The sequence below is a fragment of the Ammospiza caudacuta genome, chromosome 8 (genome assembly GCF_027887145.1).
Source record: "Ammospiza caudacuta isolate bAmmCau1 chromosome 8, bAmmCau1.pri, whole genome shotgun sequence".
Lineage (NCBI taxonomy): Eukaryota > Metazoa > Chordata > Aves > Passeriformes > Passerellidae > Ammospiza > Ammospiza caudacuta.
This window is the reverse complement of record NC_080600.1, coordinates 24,113,509-24,141,178: the sequence shown is the minus strand read 5'-3', so window position 1 is coordinate 24,141,178 and position 27,670 is coordinate 24,113,509. Positions and strand designations below refer to the sequence as shown.

Genomic DNA, 27,670 nt, shown 5'->3' with positions numbered 1-27,670 from the left:
TGTTAATTTCCAATACTCTTAATTGAAAAAGTGATCTAAGATCAATATCTCCTAATTGTCTTTATAGAGAGATTCAAGCAGGAGCAAAACTGTCCTTAAATAGGCAGTTTTTTGATGAACGTTGGTCAAAGCATCGTGTTGTCAGTTGTCTGGACTGGTCATCTCAGGTAAAAAACAATGCTTAAAGTCAATTGTTGACTTTGTAAATTGTTGTAGTTCTGTGCATTTGATTCCCATAAAAGCACAGTTGGTACAGGCTGTATTTCTAAAGGTGTTCCTGATGTGCTCCATGGTTTGCAAAAAGTAGACAGCTGTTAATCTTTTGTGAGAGGTAGCAAAAGATTTGGATTGTGAAGAAAGTTGGTTTTGGTTTATGGACTGCTTGGTAGAGGTAACTCAGCTTTGCTAAAAAGAAGGCTCTCTTAAAAGTTATGTTAAAAGAAAGTTATAATGCAGGAATAAAACTGTGTGTATGTTAATGCTGATGTTGGAGCTAAATTAGCAACAATTGGGGTTTTCACTGACAGTTCTTCGCGCCTTTATAATGCAAGGTGGTTTTTAACCCTATTTTGGCAAAAGAAAACAAAGATTCTAGGATTATCTGGACCATCAGCCAGTCATCTTGCTTACTTTGAGTCTTTTTCACTTACCCTGCAGTATCCAGAATTACTTGTAGCCTCTTACAACAACAACGAGGATGCGCCTCACGAGCCTGATGGGGTGGCCCTTGTATGGAATATGAAGTACAAGAAAACTACCCCAGAGTATGTCTTTCACTGCCAGGTATGATTCTGTCTTAGGAGGAATTTTGTGTTGATGAATTTGGACAAGTACCTTCCTTATGTTTGTCAATATAATAATTTCATTGGGCTGGCATTCACTTTAACCACATTTACTTGCCAATAGATGTTCATAGCTAGACACTTCAGTTGAGAAATGCTATTCTGTTCTAGAATTTCTGACATCATTCAGAATTCAATCTTGTTTGAGAACTCCTTTTCTTTTTTTGTTTAAAAAAAACAGGAAAACTTTCTTGTCTAATGGTTGAAGCACAAAGGTTTGTATGTAAGGGGCTTGAGTGGGATTGTATACTACAGCTTAGGTTGCTGAATAAAGTGAAGACAGCCTGAGGAAATGGAACAAGGATGAAAACTAGAAACATATATATCAAGAAAAAGATGGAGGTTTTCTAGTAGTTTTCTGAAAGATAAAAACATGCAAATCTCTTTCATTATGCCAAGCCCAGGATATCCACATTTTTCCTATCATTTTGGAAAATTACAGAGTTGAAGCAAAATTTAACCTCATTGTCACATTACTGTCAAAGCCCAGATTGCAAAAGTAACTGTACTATATCAAAATGTATTTCTACATTCTCTAAGAAGTAATGACTACCGAAGGTGGCAAAACATTATTAAAATCTTGTGTGTTCCCAGGCCTTCCTTTGCTAATAAACTGTGCTAGGAGGAATACAGATGTATGCACATGAAAGAAAACAGGAGGAAAACTTTTATAATTTTATAATTATAAATTGAAACAAAAAGACTATTGAGGGGTTACAAAGGGTGGGTGAATCCTTAAGTGATTGGGCAGTGAAATACTGTACTGAATAAATTTAGGCAAAGAAGTTGTTCTGATATTTGGCCTCATTTTCTTCAGTTTTAGACATAGTGTCACTGGTTGATCGTTCATGTATTTTGTTGTTTGTTTTTCTTCCTTTCAGTCTGCAGTGATGTCAGCTACATTTGCAAAATTCCATCCCAATCTGGTGGTTGGTGGCACATACTCGGGCCAGATCGTGCTGTGGGATAATCGCAGCAATAAGAGAACCCCAGTGCAGAGAACGCCACTGTCAGCTGCTGCTCACACGGTAGGGGCTGAAATGTCTTCAAGGACTGTGCCCTCCTGAGAAGTGTTTCATGTCTATGTCTAGGAAATTCTGTCCAGTGCACTTGATTGGCAATGCTTAAATGTTTGTGTCCATATTTTGACACTTAGGAACCAGGCTATTCATAAAAATCAGAGCACAAGAAAAAACAAGTATCAGTTTTATAGGGGAGTATCGTTTGTACTTTTGATTGGGAGCAATCTTTTGTGCTTTGTTAAATGGTGAAGTCATATATTAATTATATTGTACAATAATTATACCAGAACTGGGTAGTACTTCTAAATTCTTTTCTGATAATATTTTGTTTCTTAGCACCCAGTGTACTGTGTAAATGTTGTTGGGACCCAGAATGCTCATAATTTGATTAGTATCTCAACTGATGGAAAAATATGCTCTTGGAGTTTGGATATGCTTTCCCAACCACAGGTAAGATAACTTTTTATATATATATATGTGTGTGTGTGTCTATTCTAGATTAATATTTTACTAAAAATTCAGTTGATCTAATAAACTTTAATCAACACTTTCCCAACACAGGTAGCTTGATATTTGATAAAATACTTCCCCACCTGTGGAATCAAATATTTTCTGTTGTTTCTTTTTAGTATCGTTTTGGTGTACTTGTGTTAGTGGTGAACACAAATGTATTAAATGTATTAAGCAAAGTTCCTTATTCCTGCCCAATCTATCTGAGTAAAATAAAAAGCCTTCTACTGTGAAATCTAAAATATTTTGTAGGTGTTAATATTTCTTTTTATGAAGTAAGTTGCTGATATTTTCACTACAGGATAGCATGGAGCTGGTTCACAAACAGTCCAAGGCTGTGGCTGTTACCTGCATGTCTTTCCCTATTGGAGATGTCAACAACTTTGTTGTTGGCAGTGAAGAAGGCTCAGTGTACACTGCATGCCGTCATGGCAGGTGAATACAAACTTTAATTATTCAAAGGAAGTAAAAATAGTGAAAGGATGAGTTCCTGCATGCTTTACAGTCAACATTTTTTTAAGTTTATACTTTCTCCTATCCACTGAAGGAGTTCATAGTATCTGTCTGAATTCCAGTGCACTTTTTCCTGAGTAAGAGCTTCATTAAAAACAGAAATTATTGGAATATTGAATTGGTGTTATGAGTTGTTTTTTGTTGATGAGGACAGCCTAGGTCACTGTGGTTTTATTCATTTGAATTGTAGCAGAACATTCCAAACTTCCTATCAGTTTTGTAGATAATTGTACAGTAACATCACGCACAGATCTTAAATTGGCTGGCTGTTCTCCTGCTGTTCAATCTATTTTGAAATTGTCTGACTGTATCTTATCAATTGCTTTCTTAAATACAATTGAGTGTCCAGGTTTCATCTCAAATACACATCACCTTGCTGCACAGCTTTTTTGGTTCCAAAATACCCCAAATTGTATCACTTTTGTGTAACATCCTTCCCATCTGTTTCCCTCCTTTTTTATCACCCTCGATAGCAGGATATTAGGGATATATTGTTACTGGTTTGTGTCTGAACCTCGAGCCCTTAGAGTGTATGCAACTTCTCTTAATTTAATGGGAGTTTCATGCTTATTCCTGAGTCTGGACTTTATTCTTTGGATGAATTGAAGTTGTAGCTACTGCTTGGAGGACAACATAGTTAAATGTGTGGACTGGTACCTGAATGAGTCTCCTGTCCTGAGGATATATTTTGGCACTTACAGTTAGTAGAAAATACATGTTGAACTTAAGGTCTGTTTTCAAGCCTGGTCTTCTGTGATCCCGTTGTGGTGAAGGCTTTGGCAGTGAGGTAACATCCATGCAAGGCAGCAAAATCTTCTTGTGGCTGTATTTAAATTGCATTTCAGTGCTATCTCTGTCTGCAAATGTTTGGTTTCCAAATCAATTAACCTTGGTTGTATATTCTGAAACAGCAAAGCTGGAATCAGTGAGATGTTTGAAGGACACCAGGGACCAATCACAGGTATCAACTGCCATGCAGCAGTTGGACCTGTAGACTTCTCACATCTTTTTGTCACCTCTTCTTTTGACTGGACAGTAAAGCTTTGGACAACGAAGGTAACTTAGATAGTTCAGTGGTTTTCTTCATAGCCCTTGACACAAGGTGGTGCTATAATGTCAGCTACTTAAGGAAGTTCACAAACCTGAAGTCAAATTGTGTGAAGTTCTGAGGTTCTTAGCTGCAGTCCTGCAAAGAGGAGACAGCTGATGAGCAGAACTAAGATTAACAGCATAAAACTTCGCTTTCAGCTTGAACATCATTTGTGTATTTCTGATCCATTCTTTTCAACTTTTGCCTTTGTTATCAACAATGATTACAATGTAATCAAATGTAAATCATGTTAAAAAGTCAATTATATCATATATTCATAAGGCAAATGTTTTGCTACAATTTTTTTTGAGGAATAAGGGACAGCACCAAAACTAATGTCAATTAAACTTGATGAGGTCAGAAATTAAATATCTGTCATTTCCATTGTCAGAATTACTTCTTTCTCTGTTAGTCTGATGCCCTTAGGAATGCAAAGCAGAGGAAGCAGAGTTAAAATCTCTGTATAATAGTCACTGAATTATCATTGGCTTGATTTACAAGATTCTTAAATCATTAAATTTACAATTTATAATTGGCTTGCTATTGATTATTTTATAGTAGCAGCCAGAAAACTGGCTGCATGCTTTGGGAAAAAAGCATGCATTTAATAATAAAAAGCTTTAGGTTTTGGCTGATTTTTGCAGTGGCATTTTTTTAAAGAAAGTCAAAATGCAAATCACTTTTTACTTATTGCTGGTAATGCTGTTGAAGTTCTGTATTTTGCCTTACCTTTTAGTTTTATAATTTTGAAATGTAGGGTCTGGGTATCACATTGTTCTCTTTGCTTCATTTCAGAATAACAAACCTCTCTACTCCTTTGAAGACAATTCTGATTATGTTTATGATGTGATGTGGTCTCCAACTCACCCTGCCTTGTTTGCCTGTGTGGATGGGATGGGCAGGCTTGACCTGTGGAATCTCAACAATGATACTGAGGTGAGAAGTCAGGTTAGCTGTCAAATGCAGCTGGAAAATTGTTTGTACTCTTAAAAAGTTGGGTGTTTACCATAGTTTGTGGGGTTTTTTTCCACAGCTTGTTTTTTTGTTGTTATTTTAAAATATTCTGTAGTTCCAGTAGTTTCTGTATCGTAGATAGCATTCTTTGATTACAGGGTTACAAATTACTCCTCTTAATGAATAACAGCAGTAATTAAATTGTTTTACCTATAACAAGAGAGCAAAGCATCTGTTGGTGTGACACTGATCCATGTTGTGAAAGTGATTATAGACCTCCCACCCTGAGGCCTTGTCAGCCTACAGCTCAACAGTGTGAACAAACATGTTACCACACACCACTGCTGTTCCTATTGCCACAGTAATACTTGTTCCTAACTTAGTGAATTGAGTGTTTGCTTTTCTGGTGTGGCTTACAAACTTCATTATAGTGGCAACCTTTTCCAGTATTTGCTGGAGGAAGATCAGAGGAGAAACCTGACAGATACTTAGTATTTAAATTTCACTATCTGAAAGCTACATATAGAAGACAGTTGTAGGACTATATGCCAGCCTGTGGCTTTACATTGGAATTACCTGCTCTAGCCTTTTGGACAGGGCTTGACCTGCCAAAACAGCTGCTCTCAACCCTGGCCTGTGTCATCACCTTCCTGAGATCCCAGGGTGCCTCGTCACTGCCTGAAAGTGTGTCTGGGCCTCCTGTCCCACAAGAAGAGTGCAGATGTGCCTTTTGATAGCAGATGTTTGTACTTTGGCCAAGGGACATTTTGGTCGTGGCACTGGTGATAGCTTAAGGCCACTGAGGTGTTTGTACTGTGAACAGTGTCTTTGATCTGCATTCCATGCACCAGTTGAAGTGTTGGGCACTTCTTTTGCTGCAGCACGGATGCCCCAGGTGTGTTCTGTTATCTTTCGCTTATGGATATCTGATGAATTTTTAGCAATGTGTTTTAAATTGGTGCAGGTACCCACTGCAAGCATCACCGTGGAGGGCAATCCTGCTCTGAACCGAGTGAGATGGACACATTCTGGGAGAGAGATTGCTGTAGGAGATTCAGAGGGACAAATAGTTATATATGACGTGGGAGAGGTATGTATGTCATGCATTGTGCAAAATATATTGCAAACACTTGTGTTTCTTTATTTAGCAGCTTGCCTTGCATTTTTTTCTCCTGTCATTAGAGGAAGAATAATTAAGTTTAATTTGTATTTTTGAATTAATATTTCCTAGCAGTGTTTTATTTAAGGTGTTCTAGCGTAACTTTTTAGCATGCTGTCATCCAGTCAAAAAGAAAAAGCTTTACTGTAAGGCTGGTGAAATAAAAAACGGTGGTTTTTAATAAAAATTTTATCTTCTATGTAACTGTGGCACATATGAATTCTGATCCTCGCTTGAGAAGTAACAAACAAAAATTTTGCCGTGGAGGAGCCTTGATTTTGTTCTTACAGGAAAGGGGCTGCTCTTGCAAGTATGTGTACTGCAGTAGTACAGGGCTAATGGATGGCATGAGGATATAGCATTAGCATTCCCTTTGAAGGCAGTCTCTCAGGTGGAGACACATAGCACAAGCTTATAATAACGTGATTTTATACTTCAGAAGTGCAGAAGTCTCAAATTCTGCTTCTTTATTAGTTAGAGCTTTTGATGCTTAGACTGGAATAAAGGTAAGCTTCTCTGGAACGGGAGCCTCTTGTGAACACGATGGAAGTGCTGTGCCATTGAGCAGAGCTGAGCTGTGTTTCTCAGGAGGTTTCAGTAACACTGTGTGTGTCACAGCAAATCGCCGTTCCCCGCGGGGACGAGTGGACGCGCTTCGGGCGGACGCTGGCGGAGATCAACGCCAACAGGGCCGACGCCGAGGAGGAGGCTGCCACCCGCATCCCGGCCTAGAGCTGCCTGCCTGCTTGCAGGGGAGCCAAACCCCACTGTCAGCCCTAACCCAGCACAGGGAGGAATGGATGGATTCAGCAATGGACTTTGAAATGTATTAAGATCATTGAAAATCAGATCTTGCATTGTTTTGTTTTATATATGAATTACAAACACGTTCTTGGATCTGTGTAACTTTTAATACAGTTAACTTTGACTTTGCAGGGATCTTCTTTTGCTGAAACACTAACCCGGTACAAATTTGCTACTTGGCCTCTCTAAAGTCCAATCTGAAACAGTATCTCTTTCTGAAAAGTAAAAGTTTTGCTCCTAAAACTTTCTGTATTACAGACTAACCTTCATTAGGTAGTAAATCTCTGAAGCATTCTTTACTTTGAGCTCTTCAAATTACCCATGATATGCATGCATATGTTCCAAGTTTCATTGTTTATATATAGATAAGCCTCAGACTCTGGTAGTGGGTAATATATGTGAATATAAATTTGTCTGTAGTTAAAAACTTATGTGATAATCAGACCTGAATTAATGAAATACATATTTAATACCGATTTCCTTTTGTTTCAATTGGTGCATTAAAAGGTGAGACTGATTCATAAATAAATACTATATGAGCACTCGTCAGCTGCCCTGACCTCTAATCTGTGTGCCTGCAGTAGTTCAGAGCTTCTGGGAGCTGATCCTGTTTTACTCACACATCACAGGCTTGTTTTCTACCCTCAGCCACCCCTTACTGCCAGGGCAATTGGCCAATAGCAAAAAGGCTCCTGTTATCAAATTTTTCTTTCCCAAAGGATAAGGAACTAGACTTTTAACTTAATTTCTATTGCATGATGGTTTTCATTCTGTTAACTACAGACTTGCTACTAATTTTCTGTACTGAGTTCAAGATTTTTATTATTATTGATTTTTAACATTTTTATTGAAACAAGACTTCTTAATGGCTTGAAACAGAATGGTTGTAATTTCTCTAAAGGTTACTTTTTTTTTTTCCTAGCACATTATGAAGTTTTCTATTATGATGGGTTGCAGGGGGGCTGTTTCTTTTGGGTTGGTTTGGGTTTTTTTTTTAATAAATACTGTGAGTTTTACTAATTAGGCACTAAATCAGTTTTGTATTCTTTAATTTAGGACTCTGCATTAGTTCTTAATCTGTTACAAGCTTATTGTTTTGCCAGAAGAGCTAGTTTTATATGCTTAAAAATAGGAAATAGGTTCATATGCTCAATCAGTTTCATGTCCAGGAGTATTGTCATTGTTTCTTCGTTGTTTAACTTTTCTGTTTAGTTTTGAGAGTTTTTTTTTTCTCTTTCTCCTTCTCTTAGTTCTGTTATAATGAGCAGCCTGTGGAGACACAGCAGTAACAGCAATTCTTTCTTCAGAATGTTTTTTTTTTTGGTGGGTCTGGAAGTGAAATGTGTTCAGGCTTCCACTGGTGTTAGCATTTCAAGTGTGTTTCCCTCCCTTTCCAACACAGCCAAGCTGCTCAGTGTGCAGACATTTATCCTGTGTGTTCTGCTCAACCCTGCAAGAGCAGCTCTGTTGAGCTGAGAAGCATGTGAACTGTGTAAGAACAGGCACAGCATGAGATGGTTTGTACCTTTGGGCAGAAGAATTGTAAACAGCAGAAGTTCTCTTAGTTTGATGGTTTTGAAGGGAGGGGTTGCTTGGCTTTTGGTTGGTAGGTTGTGTGGGATTTTTCGAGATTACTTTTCATTGAATAATACATTTCCCTCCCACTTTTATTTTCAGAAGTCCAGTAGGTAAGGCTTCCTTTTGCATTCATGCAGATCACATGGCATTAGTTTTGTGTAGTTTCAGCCTTCTAATAATTCTCAATTATTAAATTTTAATACTACTCTATCTTTATTCCTGCTTGTGGTCCTCCCTCACAGAATAGCTGAGTACAGATTAAAAATGCAAAAGCCATACCAGCAGCGTTAAGGCCAAAAGTAAGGCTAGATGCTGAAAATGAAGATTCTGGGAGTCAAACTGTCCAGTTTTGGAGCTGCAAGAAAAACAAATGCTGTTGTGCATTGTCAGGTCTCCTAAGGCCTTGATCAAGGCAGCCAACAAGTTGAGACTAAGATTAAATGCAGTGGGTCCCCACCATTTTTGTCTCTATTTAGAAAAGCCCAAGACAGAATTCATAGCTACAGCAGAGAGTTCCCAGAAGCGTGTCTCTATCCAGAAAACAGTACGGAACGAGAAATTCCTTAAACACAATACAACAAATAAAGCAGGAAGCCTTCTAATGGGGTTATCTATATTCATATTGCAGAATGGTGATCAGACTTCTAAGGTCAATGTACTGTAACCTCTGGCTCACTATTATTCAGCACCAAAATAATTTTTAGCTTCCTCAGAGGCTAGAGCTGGAGGAAGGCTGTTCTGTGTAGTGTTCAGTTCTTTATAAGCCATTTCTTCATAAACTGACTTAAACCCTGATGGGCCTGCTGTCACCTAAATAGAAAACCAGAACCTGAAATCAGTTTATAGCCTTTGGATATGCTCTATTCCAGGATGTTTAACCCTGTAAGAAACATGTAAAACTTCAGTAAGCAAAGCTGGTAACCACTCATCTCATCTCTGGCCACAAGGACAGTGTGATTAATTTTCCTCCACAACAGCAGAAATCTCAACTCCCCTATTTCCTCTGATATTTTTCCATTTCAGTACTATACCAGGGAAACTTTTGGTGGATGCTAAGCCAGAAATAGTTCAGCCTTTCTCTTCTCCTTTTACTTCCACTTACCTGTAAATATAAACAATGAGTTTTGCATATAAAAATAATACAAAAGTAGGTTTTTTGTCCCCACAGAATAACCTAATCTCATGGTGAAATAATCTAGAAATAAGGAGAATACTTTCAATTTTTTGTAACAAGTTTTCTATTCAGGAAAAAAAAGGCACTGGGTAATAAACCCTGTAAAAATTCTTGAGTGTGCCAGTAACTGGCAAATCTCTCATTGTATTTTGAACATGCTACCATAGAAGTAGTATCTATTACACATTTAGTATTGCCATGTATTTGGAGAGAATTCCTTGTCACAAAGTAGTGCTGCAAAATAAAACATTGCATGTGCTCATCTAATTACCGTGTTCTCTAGCACTTACAAGCCAGCACACTGCATTTCAATTCCTTTGCTGTAACTAGCAGTGAAGGGCATTCCTGCAGAGCTCTGTCCTGTCCTGTCCATTCATTTAATGGGTGCATCTGATTTTCACATTTCCTCTGTGGAGGGAAACACAATCATACCAGACAACTTCCTGTAAATGCAAAGAAGTGAAGTGACGCAAGCGTTTTTAAACATTTTATTGTCACGATTGTTAACAAAACACCTTCAAAACATCTGTACATTTCAAACTATTTTAAACTGCAATACCCATTATATAAATGTATGTGATAGATGCCCTGATGTCTCTGTACAAAGATGTACAATATGTACAGTAACATTAAATGCAAGCTGTGCAAGGCAAAGTCTAGGCTACAGCTTCATGCCACTGGTTAAAACAAGGCAGAGAACCACAGCTTCAATCAGTTCCTTGTGTGTAAATAAATAAATGCAGGTATGTATGAATATTTGAAAGGAGCAATTAGATTTGCAAGCTCAGTTCAGCTAGAACACATGCAGCTGACTGGAAAATAATACAGCAGTACTCTTGTGAATTCTTCCCACTGCATCACTTTGTTCATTTGAAACATCTTTTCAGGACTCAGCTGCTGCCGTGTGCTTGAGCTGAGGTGGCAGCAGGAGCTCGAAACTTTGGAAGATATAAACCAAATTTATTTTCTATACCAGCAAATGTAGCTGTGGCAAGTCTGTATCCTCCTATATGTGCAGGGTTAACAGGAGGAAGATCTGAAATTCGTGTTTTTGGGGTAGATTCTGATCCAGCGGGTTTGCTGTTTGAACAAAGAAAAAAGGTCATTTTGTTAGTCTAGATTTCTTAAGAAAGGACTTTAAATAGACTTATTCAAGCTTAAATACTTAAGGCTTTTGTCTGAATATGGAAGACTGTTAAAGCTGACCTTGATTAATTACTCCTATGGTGAGGTGAATGAGGTCAGACCACTACTTAATTATAAATCAAAACCAAAGTTGAAGTTACATTTTTATGGATACTTTTGTAAATTCTCTTAGCTTCCAGTATCACAAGGAAAATGGACAAAACTATCTTGCTACAATGGAAATACAAATGAGGGTACTGAAATAAATATTAAATGGCTCTTTACCTCCTCATCTGTTAGCAGTGGCGTGCAAGTTTCCCTCAATTATATAAGGATGGGGCAATTTTTTTACATGCTGCAATTTTAAGTACAGATGCTCAAAGTCAACACGTTTTAATGGGTCCTATCCATGAAAAGGCTTGGGTTTTTTCTTTGTGTTTGGCAGTTGTTTTGTGCAAGGTAAATAGCAAATATTTGACTTACTGGCCTCCAAAGTCAACATACAACCATCTCTGCAGAAGTTCGTAAGTGACCAAAGTAACACCAAACTGGGGTGAAGATCTGAACACCCGAGCTGTTAGATGTTACAAATCATAGTGTTAAACAAATAAAACAATTCCTCAGAAGAGAAGCTAAACATTTTTAACAAGGTATTATGTTTTTCACAATCAGACCTTGTAAATACTGCTCTGATTTGAGTCCTTATCAAAGCAAGTGCTAATTTGCAGATTTGGGGTCAGCCCTAATAATTTTTTTTCTCACCTCCAGCTCCCTTCCACAAAGCTGAAGGGCCTTCTTCCCTTAGAATCTTTCTGAAGCAGTCAATAACTCCACTGTATGTTGTCTGACCAGCGCGAGCTGCCACTTGCAGTCTTGTCTTGATGACATCAGCAGGGGTTACCAAAGAAGCAGCAGGCACACCTTTTAGAAGAAAACCACATTTAATTTGCACAAAGGATCTTGTAAAAGATGAAACACTTCCAACTGAAAAATACAAGTGCAAACTTTCGTATTTTTTACAAGGGCTAGACATTACAAAAATTCAGGTTCTTATTCTTGATGCTTATATAAACTGTTGTGCCTGAGATAATAATTCTTTCTTCTAAATTTAAAGGCTGAAACTGGTAGTAAAGGAAATAAACTATCAAAACCCATTCTCAGCATTTTCTTGTGGTCTGGCTGTAGCAGTAGTTTGAAACAAGATAAAATTTGCTATACTTATGTAATGTATAAAAATCAGTTGTGCAAATTTACTGTGTTTGTTTATACTCTACAATGTATTTTGCAAATTACATAGGTGATTGATTTGGAAATTGAATCCTATGCTTCCATTTGTTAAAGGTGTTGATGAGAAAAACTACTGCTTAAAGCCTCTGTTCTATAGAAATATGTCTAAACTGCTGGTTGGACTGTCCTGTAGGAGAATAGATGCTGCTTACTTCAGTAGGCAACCCATAAAAAGATTGAGGACAATGAAGGTGTTTTACAAGTCTGCTTAGTACCAAAGCGTGTTATTAGCCAACAGTGATGGAAGAACAAATCTCCACTTCCAAGGCACCACTCTCAGCTTTCTAGCCAAAGGAAAGGAGAATGTTTTCAGAAACGTACTCCACAGTATATAACTGTGTTATGAGATATTTCTGAATACTTCTAAATACTACAAAAACTTAATCCCCCTAAAAAGAGGAACCATCTTCTGACTTAAAATAATGAAATTAATTTTGACTTCTGTTAACTTTAACAACTGGTTAACAATGAATTAAAAATGTTAACAAGTAACTGTTTGCATAAGTGATGATAAACTGTGAAGTGTCACTGACCAATCCATGAGGTTTTATACAAAAACAGAAGCACTGCAGTTAAGGCTGCAAGCATACACAGACAGCAATCATATGCAGATTTTCCTGACAGGCAGATCCCTTCAGACTGTATTCTTGCCTGCTGTGCACGTGTAACCGGGACTGAGTGAGCAATTGAGAATGTGAAATTTGCAATTCAGAGAGGCAGATTCCTATACATGCTATAAAACTAGGCCTATGAAATTTACATACATTTTAATAGGGTTCATCCCTTAGTATGAGCAACACAGAAACACTAATGAAACAAAGAGAAACTGTGAAGCTTGCAGTCTCAAAAGTCTTATAGGAAATACAAATCAATAATATATATGAGTATTGTATGTATATAAGCTAAATAATTTTCCATTTCTGGCAGCTCTGCAATACTAAAGAATGAGCAGGGCTACAAATCTGTTAGATGTTTCCTAGGTGGTGTCCCTTCCATCTGGCATGAGGAACACACCAACTGGCCCAGAGAAGGTGCAGCCAAGCTTATGTGTCAAGTCCAATATGGGAAACTGCTATTCACATACAGCACATACAGGCACTCACAATTGCTGTAAATATCTATATAGTGGTCCTTTGCAACTGTAACAAGTAGCAAAAGGTCTTGTTGAGCCCAGGGGTGTTTCTGAACTGTAGATTCTGACACTGAATCATTCACAGTTGCAGGGCTGTGTGCAGATACTGGTTTTCATCTGCTGAGCTCGTCCTCTCTGTGTTTAAATATCCACCACTTTAGTTCCTGCATTTACTATTTTTATACCCCTTGCCTTTAGCAAAAACTTTTTATCACAGCTGCATATTGTCTTTATAGTAAATTTGTTTGAGATGCTGTAAAGTATTTTAAATTTCAGAGTATGGTACTTCAGCTTCTTGACAAACTAATGCCCTATTTTCAGCAATTATATTACAACAAAGTTTCTTTTCAGTTACTCCACAATCCAAACCTGGGTAAGTCATTTTCTTCTTAGCTCTTACGACCTCTCATTTTATGTTCATCAAAGATTCAAATTAGCCTTCAACTCTGAGAGCTCAGTAACAAGTAAAACCCCATTGAGACAGACAGATCAAATTTGACTACAAGTTGCTGAGCTGCATTACGCTGTTTATCCACATTATGCAAATGTAATTAGCTCTCATCAAAATTACATCGCCTCCCACTAAGGATAACAGTGATCAAATTTAGATTAAATCAGATACAATGGTACAGTATCCTTCCTTTATATGGGGCTACTGAATGAATATTAAATATTACTCACTAAAAGAAAAGAAAATTACTTTTAGGAAACATTCTGCAAAATTACCTGCAATGGCTCCAGCTGCAAGGAGATTAAGCCCTCCCACATGGCCACTTTCATCAGCAAACATCATTTTACTATGAGCATAAACCGGAAAGTAGATTGCAGAAAAGGGAATGTCTCTGAGGAAACATGCTTTGGCACCCTGACACAGAGAAAAGAGACATAATGCAAATAAATTCTGTAAATAAGGCTAAAATTGATATCCAGCAAGCAGCCTGAGCCCTGAAAGTACAAAGTCATTTGATCTACTACATAAACAACACAGAAAATAAAATGTCTCAGGAAACAGATGATACAGAGAACTTGAAAATAAGAATAAGGCATATCTAAACTAAGGGTCTGGAACGAGGAGGATTCAAGGTTTATGTATAATTTTGGTAACTTATACATTACATCAATCCTGCCATCAGTACATAGGATAAATACTTTTTACACACTATGTGTCCAAAGGCAATGAAAGAAGTGACAGAGATCAGTCCTTATGTCTTTCTGACAACTAGGGAAACAGCAAGACCAGTCCCTGCCAGCCTTTATTCCACCAAACACAAAAGCACTACTAAAATACCAGTGAGCACTATAAGACCTCACCAAAGAAGCTGCACTGGAAGATTAGCAAAAAGAGAAAAAAACCACTGCAAATTGGGTACTGTTTAATAAGGAAACACAATGGTCACGAATCTCATCTACCAAATTCAAAACAAAATCTTCAGCTCTAAAAATAAATGTGCACACTTTTATAGTATTATTGCAGGTCTATGGGCAAATCACATAAAGCAATGTTTTGTAAGTGCACAGCTAATATAACTGCTGAATTTACGTATTACCCCTTGCACTGGCAGAAGATACAGGAAGAAACACTCTTCCTTGTTTAAGGAAACTAATAGCTTCTGCTCCATTACACCTGATCTGTAATGATGGCAGTAAGTATACCTGCAGGGAAGGAATCTGTTGACTGGCGTTTTCCTGAAGTACCATACAGAACAGGCTTTTTTCAGTGGAATTTATTGACAAATCCCACCACTTAACTTCTTAAAAATCTGAATCCTACTAAACTTCACTACTGTTTCACTGCCATCAAATTATTAAGACAAAGAGAATATCCTGCTGCAAAGATAACAATAGAGATACAGAGATTCAAAATAAGTATAAGAAAAACGCACAGGGAAAGCTAAAGAAACTTTTCACAAAACCCCACCAAATGAAATGAGCAGTGCCAGAAGCCAGCAGGTCTGCAATACAGGGCTCCCTGTAGCTTGGCATAAAAGCCCAAAGGATAGAATGGGGGAGTATTTTTTTGTATCCCACTGCCATTAATATAGAAGTGAGTTTTCTTCAGTTTTCCACTGTGGGGCTGCCCTGCAGGAAGAGATTGGTTTTAAATTCAAAAGATGTCTTTGTTTTTAATAGTTTTTGTTTCAACAGTATAGAAGTTTAGCATAAAATCATGAAGGCACTCAAAGCAGAAGTACATACCTTATAAAGACCAAGAAAGCCTAAATCTTTTATAACAGACAGAGCACTGACTCTGGGTCCTGTAGTAATTTCTCCTGCTACCTGCAACCGAATCTTTACAATCTCCAGAGGATTAGTGAAGATGACCTGGGAACCTCCTGCCTGCAAACCCAAAGAAAAAGAAAGTAAATTGCATTGCTAGAGCATGTGGTGACATATTGACTTTTGCAATGTGATGAGTGCCTTCACTTCTCACTGCATTGGCTGATATTCTCATGTAAAAATATATGAGAGAGATTTAATAAAGTACCTGTCTGGAAGTCAAAAGACCTGGATCAGAAATCACGGTTTTGTAAAAATAGATTTTTACATATATATTTTTATAGCCCCCTGAGGTGAATTAATTCAGTTTGTCTCTGCTTTTCTCCTAGACATCACTTTCTAGAACTCATTTCTATGTTTAAAAGTCTATCAGATATTACAGGAAATACTAAACCAAAATAATCATTACACTTGTGCTACTAGAGCATCAAATACACTTAAAGACCTTATGTTTATTCAATAATAATCCATCACCAATGTGTAGACATGCTATTTGCATTTAGAAGTGATGCTGTTTAAAAGGTAAATTTGCATTTAACAGTGTAATTTTAAATTATTAGAAAAGGTGTTTGGAGTTTTGTTTAGCAGCCTGTAATAGTCCTAAGTGGAAACAAAATATAAAATTTAAATAGGAAGATTAATATTTCAAAATACGATACTAGATAGAAACAGGAGTCATATCTTTGAGCTGGACATGACAGATTTTACTTGAAGGAAATACTCTGTTGGCAGTGTTGAAGGACTGTCTTGCAAACTTCCTACCGGTAGCGTTGTAAAGCTGCTTCTGACCCTGCACTTTAGCTAAAGACTTTCATAGAACTGTGTCCCACGTTTGAGAGAGATTCAATCCAACAGTTTGGTTTCAGAGTTTTTAAACCTCTTTAGAAAGACATGTTTAGATTTCTTCCTGGTTTGCTGTAGGTACTACCGTTCACTTCTGAAGAAGTTTGTGGTTCATCACAATCCAGCTATATTTTACTAAGCTTGTTATGCTCCCCTCTTCCTAAGCCACCTTCTTTAATTTAAAAATTAAACCCAGTTCCTTAAAATTGTGGCATATAACTGCTTGAATACAGCCAACTCTAGAAAGCATTCCTTGCACAATATAAAAACTCCTCTTAATTCTGATTGATTCATCCTACCCATCAAATTTTACTGAAGTAAACAGATGCAGAACATCTGCAGTTAAAACTTTTTACCACATCTAAACTGCCCAAGCAATAAACTCTTTTCGTGATGCTGAGGGATTGGGAGGGGGCTGTGCATACAGGGGTGTGGTGAAGTCTGATACAGCATCTCCTGAAGAACCTGCATGGTGTTCTCTGCTAACTGATTGACAACTGATGAACACTAATCCTTTCTGCATCCAGCACAATCTTCCCCTCTGCAGCAGCAGGCAGAATAAATGTGAGATTAGCCCTGATACACAGTTTAGAAACTGGCAATCTGAATTATTCTAGCCTAGAGACAAAAGAGCATTGCAACCCTCATCAGCTCTTACTGAGAGTGACCCAGCACTTCAGCAGTGTCTATGGGCTGGGGGCAAGAAGCATCAACACCTTCACTGAGCAAGCAGCCCATACTTCACTGAGCCTTTGCTGAGGACTGACAGCCTTTTACTGCAAACCCTGTTTATCACTTCACTCAATATTGACACTGAAAATCATCACTGCAACAGCTTTGCTGAAGTACCTTGACTGAAATAGTGGGAGATCAACTGCTGCTTTTGATTAATTATTCCATTGTAGTAATTACTGTTTTTAACACTTCCCACTCAAATAATGAGTCTATACAGTTAAGCTTAATTTTATTCCCTCACTACTTCACCTCTCTGAAAGCAAATCAAAGCTCATATTTTTGTGGACATTTGTTGCAATCATCAGGAAGACCACAAGAACTTCCAGACTTTCTATGTTCCTTGGACTTACTGCACTGTGTTTACTCAGTTATCTGACACCATTCCTATGTCCAAAGGCATTCTTTAGACTCTCTTTACTTCTCATCTCACCTTTTCCAGTTTATACACACCTATGCATGCAAGATGATATGGCTGTTTTGCTAAGCAAAGTTCCAATCTAAATAAAATTTATAAAATTTGCATCTGGCAAATTCTGTTAACCTTTTTTGTTTGTTTGTATTGCATTATGTGGGATCTCAGCACCTCAGGACTGATGTGCAGAGTGACCAAGACCACCCTTGGGGGGCTCAGGAGTCCTGGAATGTTGCCAGAAGTGTCTGGTGGCTGGACTTTGATCCTACAAGGGAGATGACACCTGTAGAGGATGGGAGGATTTCACTGGGGTAAATGGTGAAGGGATAAGTTAATTAGAGTGTAAGACACAGGGTTTAGGATTTCTGTACGGGGGGTCTAAAGAAGTAAGATGGAGGAATTGGGGCGTGTCCTGTTCTTCTTCTTCTTCTTCTTGGCCTCCATCTTCTGTGGTGATGTTGGCACTTTGGGATTGGTTATTACTAAAAGTGCACTGGTTAATAAGGGTAAAAGGCATTGGGGAAAATTGATAAATATTGTATACGTAATTTTGAGTATAAAGATAAGTGACCGCCCCGGGGGCTCTCAGTGTGCTCATGGCTGGCTTGCTGTGCAGACCTCTGTTGGGCTGAGAGAAAATCTTTTAGATAAACAATTAATAAACACCGAGACCGAGAAAAGACCTGAAGCCTCTTCTCGTCCTTTGAAGCGCGGGCTGTCCAAGGCCACCCCGGGCCTTTCCAGGTCACCTAAACAGCCAAAACTGACAGCATTAAGCATAAAATAATTTCAAATGTTGACCATTTCCCTGTATCTTTTAAAAAATAATTTTGGTGGATAAAATGTTAAGCAGTGTGTTCTCACTACATAATACAATGGACCACACAAAAAAAATTCAAGTAACTTTAGATTGCAACACTAAGCTAGAAATTCACTCCTTCTAGACAAATACCAGCTACCCATCTATTAAATATGTATTATTTGTTTACATGTATAAATGAAATTCCATTTTTTATTTTTGATGTTAAAAATTAGCACACCCTGCAGAGCAGCCAAAATAACTCTTCCTATTTGCCCAACAGCCACTACAGAAACACAAATAGGCCAATTTGTAAACATTTCTATTTTCTAACCTGAATTCAATCTTCCTGTAATTAACATTTTCTTCTCCTAGGTTTACCTTTCTGTTAAAATCAGCCATAGCACTCTTCTGATACAGAAAGCAAAATACACTGAACACAGCACATTTTAATGATTTAGTAGCAACACTAATTAGAAATACAATGTTACAAATTCTATATAGTAAAAATGGAATTATGTAATCCATCACTATAAAAAGATGATTTGGTGGTCAGGTTATTAAGCAAAATAAAATACAAGGAAAAACCTACACTTATCAGTAGAAACCCCATCAAAAAGCTCTTCAATTACATCAACACTTTGAACATTGAGTATTTACAGTGCTGACAGACTTCCCAACAGGCAGCTTTCTCCAAAAGAGCTGTAACTACCTAGGTACCCACCTAAACAGCCCCTGTTAGCAGTATGTCCTGCTACCCAAGCCTTGACTTTGGCTGTTCTACTTGGAGCTTGACAAACTTTTCTGCCCAGCAGTGATCTGACTCACAGGAAGAGGAGCACTGCATTCAGTGGAGTGGCACATCTGAGTTAGGTCCCTCAACACATCACAAGCACAGGCAGGACAAGCTTTGACTTTAATACAGAACATGTAACGCAAGAAAACTCCCATTTTCATTTTTTAAAGAATGAATGCAAGGGTGGTTTTTTAGTTTGTCTGTGTTTTCTATTTAAGTAAAAGGTGTGACAAAGGATGTGTGAGGCAGAGGAAAGTGCTGCCTTGGAGAGGAGAAGAGCACTCTGCAGAAAAGGATGCAGAGGAAAATGACACAAAGGATCTCCAAATAAAAATGAACTGGAAGCATGTGGGTTTGCAGTACAAACCTCCACGCTCCTGTGCAAATCATTAGCAATCAGCATCATTCTTTTTCAAAGTCTCTTACTTCAGCTGTCAGCTCTGTATGATAAATACATGTGCAAGTGTATATGCACACAGAGGTATACATTGCACTCCCTGAATTGCTTTTGGAGATGGTGCAGTAAATCTAGATTGCTCTCTCATAAATCCTCGCTTCACACATAAATTGCAACAGACACTTTAAAAAAGGTTGACAAATTTGTTTCTGAATGGAGGTTATTCATACACATCAAAAATACCAGTAATAAAAGCTTCTACTTAACCTTAATGTCATGTAAAATAACTCTACAAGGAGCAAATAAAGGAACTAAATCTGACAGCAAAGGTTATGAGAGAAAAGATGTAGTTTGAGATCCCACAGCAAACGCCCCATGACATGCCAAAGGCTGAAGGAAATACACAAATGACCCTGCAACATGAGACCTCTTGCCCTTTCCAATTCCACCCGAGAGGCATATGCTCCAAAGGGGAGAGGCCTACTTCAAGCCCTTCCTTCCTTCCTTTTAGAAACCACCACATCCTGGACCACAACTATGTCCCAAAGAAGCAGCTAAAATAAGATGTTACTTGAAACAGCCTTGTTTAAAAACATCAAAAGAACTTGCATTTCTTTCTCTAGGCAAAGCTGACATGGTTCATGAACCTAGAGTGATCTTACTGTCTCTTTCATTAAAAAATCATTTTCTCCCGGTTTTAAATGTCCACAATAGAAATCAAGATAAAGTAGTAAAGTTTAATTCTGCTTCTCACTTATTTTTTTAAAGCATAACAAAAGAAGTAACATATCTTCAGGATTTTGAAGGAAAAGCAGTCTGTAACTCTTTATTTTTGTTCTTGTTAAACAAAACCATCAACATTTAACATTATTTTTTCCAAACAAAATATTTGACACATTCCTGTTTGCCTGATAACACCTATATGCATTTTTGTGTGTATGTATATATATATATGCATAAATATGTATGAAAATTATTTCTTACAAGTATACCAAAAATATTTGGACTGAATCTTAGATTTAATGTTTATCAAAACTTCAAAATCAGTGGTAAATCTGAATCTCTCTGTGTATGTATGTGCAAACACAAACACACATACACACATCCCAACCTCTAATTATCAACGGATGCATTGCCCACATCTCCAAAGGTTCCCAAGACCCTTTCTGCCTGGCACTCCAAATCATCTTTCTTCCTACAGCATAAAGCAAAAACATCTTTCTGATGAAACACAATTCATCCATTCAAAATATTAAGCACCACGCAGAGCATGGGAAGAATCTATTTATTCCCACGTAACTCATAGGAATTAGAGGCTAAACTCACAGTATCTCTGTCCACTGTAGCAGTAACCATGAATCATTTGCACAGCACTAGGTGTCTGCTTCAGCACTGCTTCCCAAGTGAGGAAGAGCAGCTCCCTAGAGCACCTTGCCCTTCACCATGTACTCACATGTGCCATGCATGTAAGCTGCTCTGGGAAGCACTGTCCATATCAGGCATGGGCTCTCTGCCTCCCAGGCCTCTGCTGGGATAGAGGAAAGCATTGCCAAAGCTTCACTCAGCCCCCCTGCAACTCAAAGCTAATGGGAGCTGAAAACGTCAGGAATGCAGGTTAATCACTGAATTACAACAGAATTTAATTCAATTAATTACAGTAACAGTAGGGAAAGAAATTGTTTGCCCTGAACATGTGTAAATATGGACAGTGCTGTTAATGATTAACAAACCAGCATACTGCAGGCAGGTAGGAAGATGGGATATCAGTTTCATCCATCAGGGACAAGAGCCCTTTCATTGACAGGTAAGACCTGACTGCTCTAACTGAGCTGCCCAACATAGCTGCTCTGCAGTTTTCAAATACAGCTGCAGCTTGAGAGCAGCTGGGAATATTTGGGCTCTGACAGAGCAGACCCTGCACTTTCCAGTGACATTTACATTGCCCAGCAGCAGCAGGAAGGTTTAAAGGAGCATAGGGCACGGGCTGCCTGCGGGAGGTCCCTGCCCTGCAGGGAGGAAGGAAAGACAACAGACAGGCAGCTGACCACACGAACAGGCACTGCCTGGGAGAAGTCTTTGGTAGCTGCTGTGAGAATGACAATGTTTCTCCTTACTGCCAGCACTGCTTTACTCCACAAGCTGACAGAAGCTGAGAATGATTGGAGCCTGAGCAGTAAAATTTTGGCCAAAGTGATGCAATCTCTCAGTGTCAGCGTTTCTGGAGGAGGGCCATTCCTTTGCTGGACAGTACAGCACTGCTTCCAGATACTGCAGAGCTGAGGATTCTGGCCAGCCTACACAGGGCCTCTGAACCACCACTGTCATAATGTCAAAGGCTTCACCAGTCCTTGTGTGTGGGTCTTAGAAAACTGTAACACTGTACATAAGCTCTGATACAGCACTGCCATCCAGAGAGGAGAATTTGCCATGTCTGCTGGAACCTTTCCCAAACTGCCTCCACTTCCTCACAAGAACTCTTTTGACTGCTGTTTGAGGACTGTGGCATGCACAATGTGCTTTTGTATACCTTGCAAGAGGGAAGGCTTTTGAAAGTATGAAAGGTCTCTGCTGTAAGCTCTGTAAAATAGCTGAAAATATGCCTTGCTCATCTTGCTTATCCACCAGCAGTTCCATACCAGACATGATCCAAAACTGCATTACTCCTGTTAATGAGGAGACAGTTCAACACTAAACACAGGCAAGTGAGGGTCAGAGACAGCAGGAAGTCCATCTCTGAGAAGTACATGCGGGAATAATGCTATTTCTTCTGATATTATGTAAGTAAAAAAGTATGGTTTTATTTTAGCCTATATTTATAGTATACTATTAGCAAAATACTTAAGTGTTTTAAGGAACAAACAGTAACAAAAAGCCACAAAAACCTGACTTACCCAAATCTAAATGCTGAAAATAATTTTGGTATATATAAAATCCAAACATTCCCACATTAAACCATAATTTGTACTAACAGAGAGAGAAGGAAGAGAATAAAGGAAAAATGAAAGGTAGCATCCCCCAAACACAAAGCCTTTTGTGCCCCTACTTGTGGCCCTTCCTTGGATGGAATTGTTGGTTGCGCCCCATAATATTTTCTAGAAAAACAGAACACAGTAACAACAGAAGTGTGATGACCAACATTATTTCCAAGCAAGTCAACACAGAAAAGAGCTGTCAAAATGAGAATGAAAAGGTCTGAGGATGAAAAAAGAGAGACTAATGTCTAATTGCCCCAGCTTTAGCCAACTGATATTTTCAGACTCTTAACCTTAAAGGCTTCCTAACAAAGATTCTGCTATCCAGGAAGAAGTGGAATTGCTAAAATTGAACTAAGCAATAGCAGAGACAAAAAAGTCTTCAGCTGGTAAGATATCAGATGATCCAGAGGAAGCTCAAGGAAACACCCCTCGGGTTGCTAAACTGGGACCAACAGTTCTATAATTTTGTTTAAAATTCTACCAGATTGAGTGAGATTAATATTACCTTGAAAAAGGAGATGAAAATACCAGCTCAGACAGTCAGCTAGAAGGTGCTGTTTTGGACAGACTAGAAATCCGGCCATCTTCAAAAAACACCTAAATCTCTGAAAGCTTATCTGAAACTCAATTTCTCCCCAATTTTTGCAGGTTCACTACAGTAAAACAATGCAATTATTTTGAAACAGGAGTACCTGGCAAGTGAAAAAGGCTCTAATATAGATTGAATTTAGTATTACATATTTCAGTACAAAATAATAAAATTATCAGATGTTTGACTTTAATTATGAATTTAAGCACAACACAACCACAAATGAATTCTATTCTCCATACAGATGACCTGTATTTGCTTTCTGTGTTACTGAGCTTTCCAGAAAAAGGTTACTCTTCTGCTAGCTATGCATTAGAGCTGCTTTCTCACATTTCTCAGAAAATAAACTTTGTACACTGACAGGTGAAGACTCAAGCATGTACCAGGCTGCCAAATTCAATCAGACAGAACTATAAGCAGCCTCCCTTCAGGGCTGTTTCTTTGAATTAAAAGTTTGCAGAGGTCAACAACCTTTCTGCCCCAGGTTTTGTTGTAAGCCAAGGAGGTTTTATACCAGCCTGTCAGCCTACTCAACTGGAAGTCATTAGTGTTCTCTGCTACAAAAGAAACCCAACTCAAGCCCTAAACATATTATAGGGTTAACAACTGTCGGGGAATCCCACAAATGAAATTAGCCAACGTGCAAAACCAAAAGAAATCCAGCATCAATATCAAGTCAAACCACTTACAGATTGCTAAAACATCCACTGAATTACAGCCCTCAATTTCAACAAAAACATGGTTTGTGTTTTAACTGTATTTGGATGAGGGATGTAATTAGCATCTGGAGTAACATAGCTGCATTTTATACGAAGTTATTTAAAAAGACAATTCACTTATACATGTTACATGAAAGGTAAGGCTATATTGTTAATTTTTTCCATCTTTTCACAACAGTAAAATTTTCACATACAGCAAGTTGAAGAGCGTATTTCTTTTCCTTCTTAAAATCTTCAGCAAGAATTAGATTTCCTTAAACCATTCTAGACATCTCCATCCCTCCCCTGAAGGAAATTTGATCATGGCTATAATCCACTCTCAAGGAGCACCTGTATTTTCCCAAACTAATGATGAATGGCAACCCAGCAGAACATATGGAAAGGGAGAACAGGGCACCCTCTTCTTCAGACTTTGTGAATGAAACCACTGCTGAAACTGAAAGTTATAAACTGGGCCAAAATAAGTTGCTTAAGCACACTGTTCCAAGAGAACTTAATTCAGAAGTATGCTATGCTTTCCAAACAGAAATAGTACTTTTTTTAGTTCTTGTGACTGGGAGAAAACAAGAGCACTCCTGCTCAAATTGACAAAGCACACCCATTAACTGTCATTCCAACTATTCTGGACGTGACTGAGAATCAATTTTTCCTGGGAATACAGGACAGATACTTACACAGCCTCCAGCAAGGATCTCTCCAAGCAATGGAATGGAACCATCTTTCTTGGTAAATTTGTCTCTGACAAAGTCATTAACCTAATAAAGATACAATATATTACACACTGTTTGAAGTTATTCTTCTTCCTTATTAATATATATCAAGTAAATCTGTAGCCATATATGTTAGAATGCTTGTAAGTGGTCATCTCTCACATGTGCATGTTAACAAACAAAAGGATGCCAGGGAGGAAAGAAAAAAAAAAGATACGTACAGTTAGCTTAATAGCCTTTTCTGGAGCAACACCTATCAGCTGTGGTAACAAGCCTATAGAAACAAAGACATCATAAGGCAACATTATCTTCCTAATAGAGAAAATAGTATTTTATCAGTGCTGTACAGAAATGCCTTTCTGCACAGGGACTAGCCTTTGAGGTGGATGGCATTTAAGTATGGGATGCTGCTAGAGCACTGCATAGCATACCAGTATAATTTTATATTATAGTTTCTGTTGAAAATTATAATGAAATGTGTGACCAGATCTGCCTTCCTCAACTAAGTCAAGCCTGATGCTATTGCAGTACAGAAGGAAAAAAGTTTAAGGCCCAAACATAAACCCTGGATATGTCTACTACAGAAAAGTTTGTTTGACTTTTTTAGCCCCTGAGCATAATTTTCCCATAAAGCTTCCAATCACTTTTAAAGATGGGATAGTAGTTGTGAGATAGACACATGATTATGATAAATTATCAACTCACTTGACTCACTAACCTGGGTTTTCTGAAGACTTGAGTCAACTAAGGATAAGAAGATTTTCTCTTGTTCAGTTCAACATGGAAGCATGAACTTCTTTAAACCCTATAACTAATGAGCATTTTTTAATCTTACTAAGAGGAGGGATTAGTGGACAGAAACTGATTTTGGCAAGGCCCTTGGTCCTGGAAAATGCTACTATGAACATGAACTGTCATTTCAAAAACGCACATGCACTTTTCTAGGAACTAATAGGTTTAAGAAAAACATCAGTAGATGGCAGTCTTAACTTCCAAACATAACACATCATAACAGCATCTGTTATTTTTAAACCCATCTTCTCCATGGTTGTTTTGGCATAGGTATAGATCATAAAACTTAAAAGAAAGTTATTTTTATTGGATATGGTCACTTCCTAATGTTATTCCATAGTTATGAAATATCATTTTGTCAAAAATGTTTGCCAGTTAAGTAACAAAAAACCCCACAGCAACAAAATTGTACCAATGCCACTTTCCACTATTTGTTAAGTACAGAGAAATCATAGCTAAAAATTCAAAATTCCCAGAAGTTCTCATTCTGTAGAATTTTTTTACTACTTCCTTAAAAGGAAGTTCAGAACAAAGGTGCCTTAATAGAAAGTGCAGCAGTTAATACACAAATGTAGTGTGTTCTTCCAACACAGTACTTTCTGTGCCATTTACAGACTTACTATGCTGAGGAAAGGTAGCTATTAAACACAAAGAAAGGTTGACAGTAACAAAAAGAAATGGTGCCTTCCCAGCCTGAATTTCCAATCTACCATGAAAAGACAATCTAGTTCTGCAATACCTATACTTAAAAAACCCAAAGCCACCAGACAAAACACTGCAAGACAATCCCCCCACTTCCTTTTGTTATGTAGCTGAACTCACTGGGCCACACATTTGGTGTGCCAGAGAACCCGGGACACAGCATGGGCTAGTAGGAACTTGAGAAGAAACTTAATTAATTCTGAAGCTGGATGCCAAGACTCATAAGTGTCTTTATTTTCTTGACCAAAAATCTAAGCTTTTATTTAGAATTATATCATTTCCAGTTTGTGTTCAATTCTGTTTTTTGAAATAGAGAAAACAACTACATTGTACCTTTATATTATGATATAGATGTATTGTGGAATTACAATGCAATTAGGATAATCCAGCTCAGGAATACAAGAACCCAGTAACAGACCCACAGTAAACTCCATAAGTGTTTCTGCTGTCTAGTTTAACATACTTCCAACAGACCACCTAAATCTCTGAGTCCAAATCTTAGCATCACGCTGACCATTAACTGTACAGTGTCAAAACAACTACATCAACTTCTTATCCTAAACAATCTTAAAAACAATTATTAAACAGGCTATTAAAAACTTTAGCAATCTAACATTCTTTCAAACAAGAATTTTTCTTTTCAAGTGTAAAACACTGCTTTTAACTCATCAATGGAATCATCTTTGATTTCAAAGTGCTTGAATAAGGTCAGAAACAAAAATAAAATAACAAGTTATTTTAAATGCTGCTGTGCAAAAATAGAGTGGGAGGGGGCAAGAGAAAGAAAACAGTACTGTACATCAGTCTCTTAGATGTAATTCAAGTATTTCCTTTTAGGAAAGATTTAACATCAAAAAAAGAAAACAATTTACCAGTAAGACATAATTTACACAGACTATAGCTCTTTCATTAACTTAGCACCAACATATTCCTTCCCTTACTTACTTACTTGCAGAGCAAAATCCTGAAAGACCACAAAACACTCTTTAGACATTTTAGCTCTTTCACATGTAAAATCTTCTTAGATACTGTCCATAAAGGACACTGCCCAGTGTCTTTTCTGCCAGAACACATCACAAAGCAGAACAAAATGCTGTAGCCATCACGTGAGTTTGCTGCAGCTAAAGAAGCAGGTGTGCCAATTAACAAATACCTTGCTGATCCCTATGAAAACTGTGAACTTCATAAAGTTATGGGAAATTAGAATTAAAAACAGCCAATTCAACTAAGTATCTATTCAGAAGGCTGGCAAGCATGTACCCTGTGTGCAAGTCACTTTACCAAAGTGATTAAAGTTCAGCCGAATTGATAAAAAGCTGAATTCTTAACCTGTATCTTAGAGTTTTATTCTTTTTCAAAATTACAATTTTCTGAGTTTCACTGATGATATTTTAAAGTAAAACAGGGCAACATAATTCAACAGCAGAATGCAACCTCTGTTCACAAGATAAAATTATAAAACAAGTCCGACTATCTCCAAAAGTATGAGGCACAAGATCTTGCATCCAGTTTACAGATACATTTCCAAGTTACTGTCTTTTGCCTCTTAAAAAAAAATATCTGCTGCAGAGCCAATCTTTCCTCAGATGATAATTTGCTCCTGATGTCTGACCACAGCCAAAAGTTGCAATCCTTTGTGAGATTACAATTATATCCTCAACATTTACATCCCAAAAATTAGGTCTTCAAGTTACTTAAGCAGCAAGGAGCAAATCACTAACAACAAGAAAAAAT

General features: G+C 37.8%; 2 protein-coding genes across 6 annotated transcripts in view; one reads left to right on the top strand and one right to left on the bottom strand.

Annotated features, from left to right (window-relative positions):
• The window catches only part of DYNC1I2 (dynein cytoplasmic 1 intermediate chain 2), a 32,883-nt gene extending 20,045 nt beyond the window's left edge, over window positions 1-12,838 (top strand). For 4 of the 5 annotated variants that reach the window (XM_058809376.1, XM_058809377.1, XM_058809375.1 and 1 more), the window contains exons 9-17: window positions 68-167; window positions 658-783; window positions 1,724-1,870; window positions 2,201-2,314; window positions 2,676-2,809; window positions 3,799-3,943; window positions 4,773-4,913; window positions 5,896-6,021; window positions 6,709-12,838. In XM_058809376.1, the coding sequence (XP_058665359.1) occupies window positions 68-167; window positions 658-783; window positions 1,724-1,870; window positions 2,201-2,314; window positions 2,676-2,809; window positions 3,799-3,943; window positions 4,773-4,913; window positions 5,896-6,021; window positions 6,709-6,822 (1,147 nt within the window). In that variant the 3' untranslated portion in view covers window positions 6,823-12,838. The remainder of the gene's footprint in view (window positions 1-67; window positions 168-657; window positions 784-1,723; window positions 1,871-2,200; window positions 2,315-2,675; window positions 2,810-3,798; window positions 3,944-4,772; window positions 4,914-5,895; window positions 6,022-6,708) is intronic. The other variant, XM_058809379.1, reaches the window with a different exon arrangement.
• Window positions 10,120-27,670, bottom strand: part of SLC25A12 (solute carrier family 25 member 12) — a 45,710-nt gene continuing 28,159 nt past the window's right edge. The window contains exons 12-18 of the mRNA XM_058809374.1: window positions 24,664-24,716; window positions 24,407-24,487; window positions 15,387-15,527; window positions 13,917-14,055; window positions 11,534-11,692; window positions 11,255-11,345; window positions 10,120-10,726 (exon numbers count right to left, since the gene is read on the bottom strand). Of these exons, the coding sequence (XP_058665357.1) occupies window positions 10,537-10,726; window positions 11,255-11,345; window positions 11,534-11,692; window positions 13,917-14,055; window positions 15,387-15,527; window positions 24,407-24,487; window positions 24,664-24,716 (854 nt within the window). The 3' untranslated portion in view covers window positions 10,120-10,536. The remainder of the gene's footprint in view (window positions 10,727-11,254; window positions 11,346-11,533; window positions 11,693-13,916; window positions 14,056-15,386; window positions 15,528-24,406; window positions 24,488-24,663; window positions 24,717-27,670) is intronic.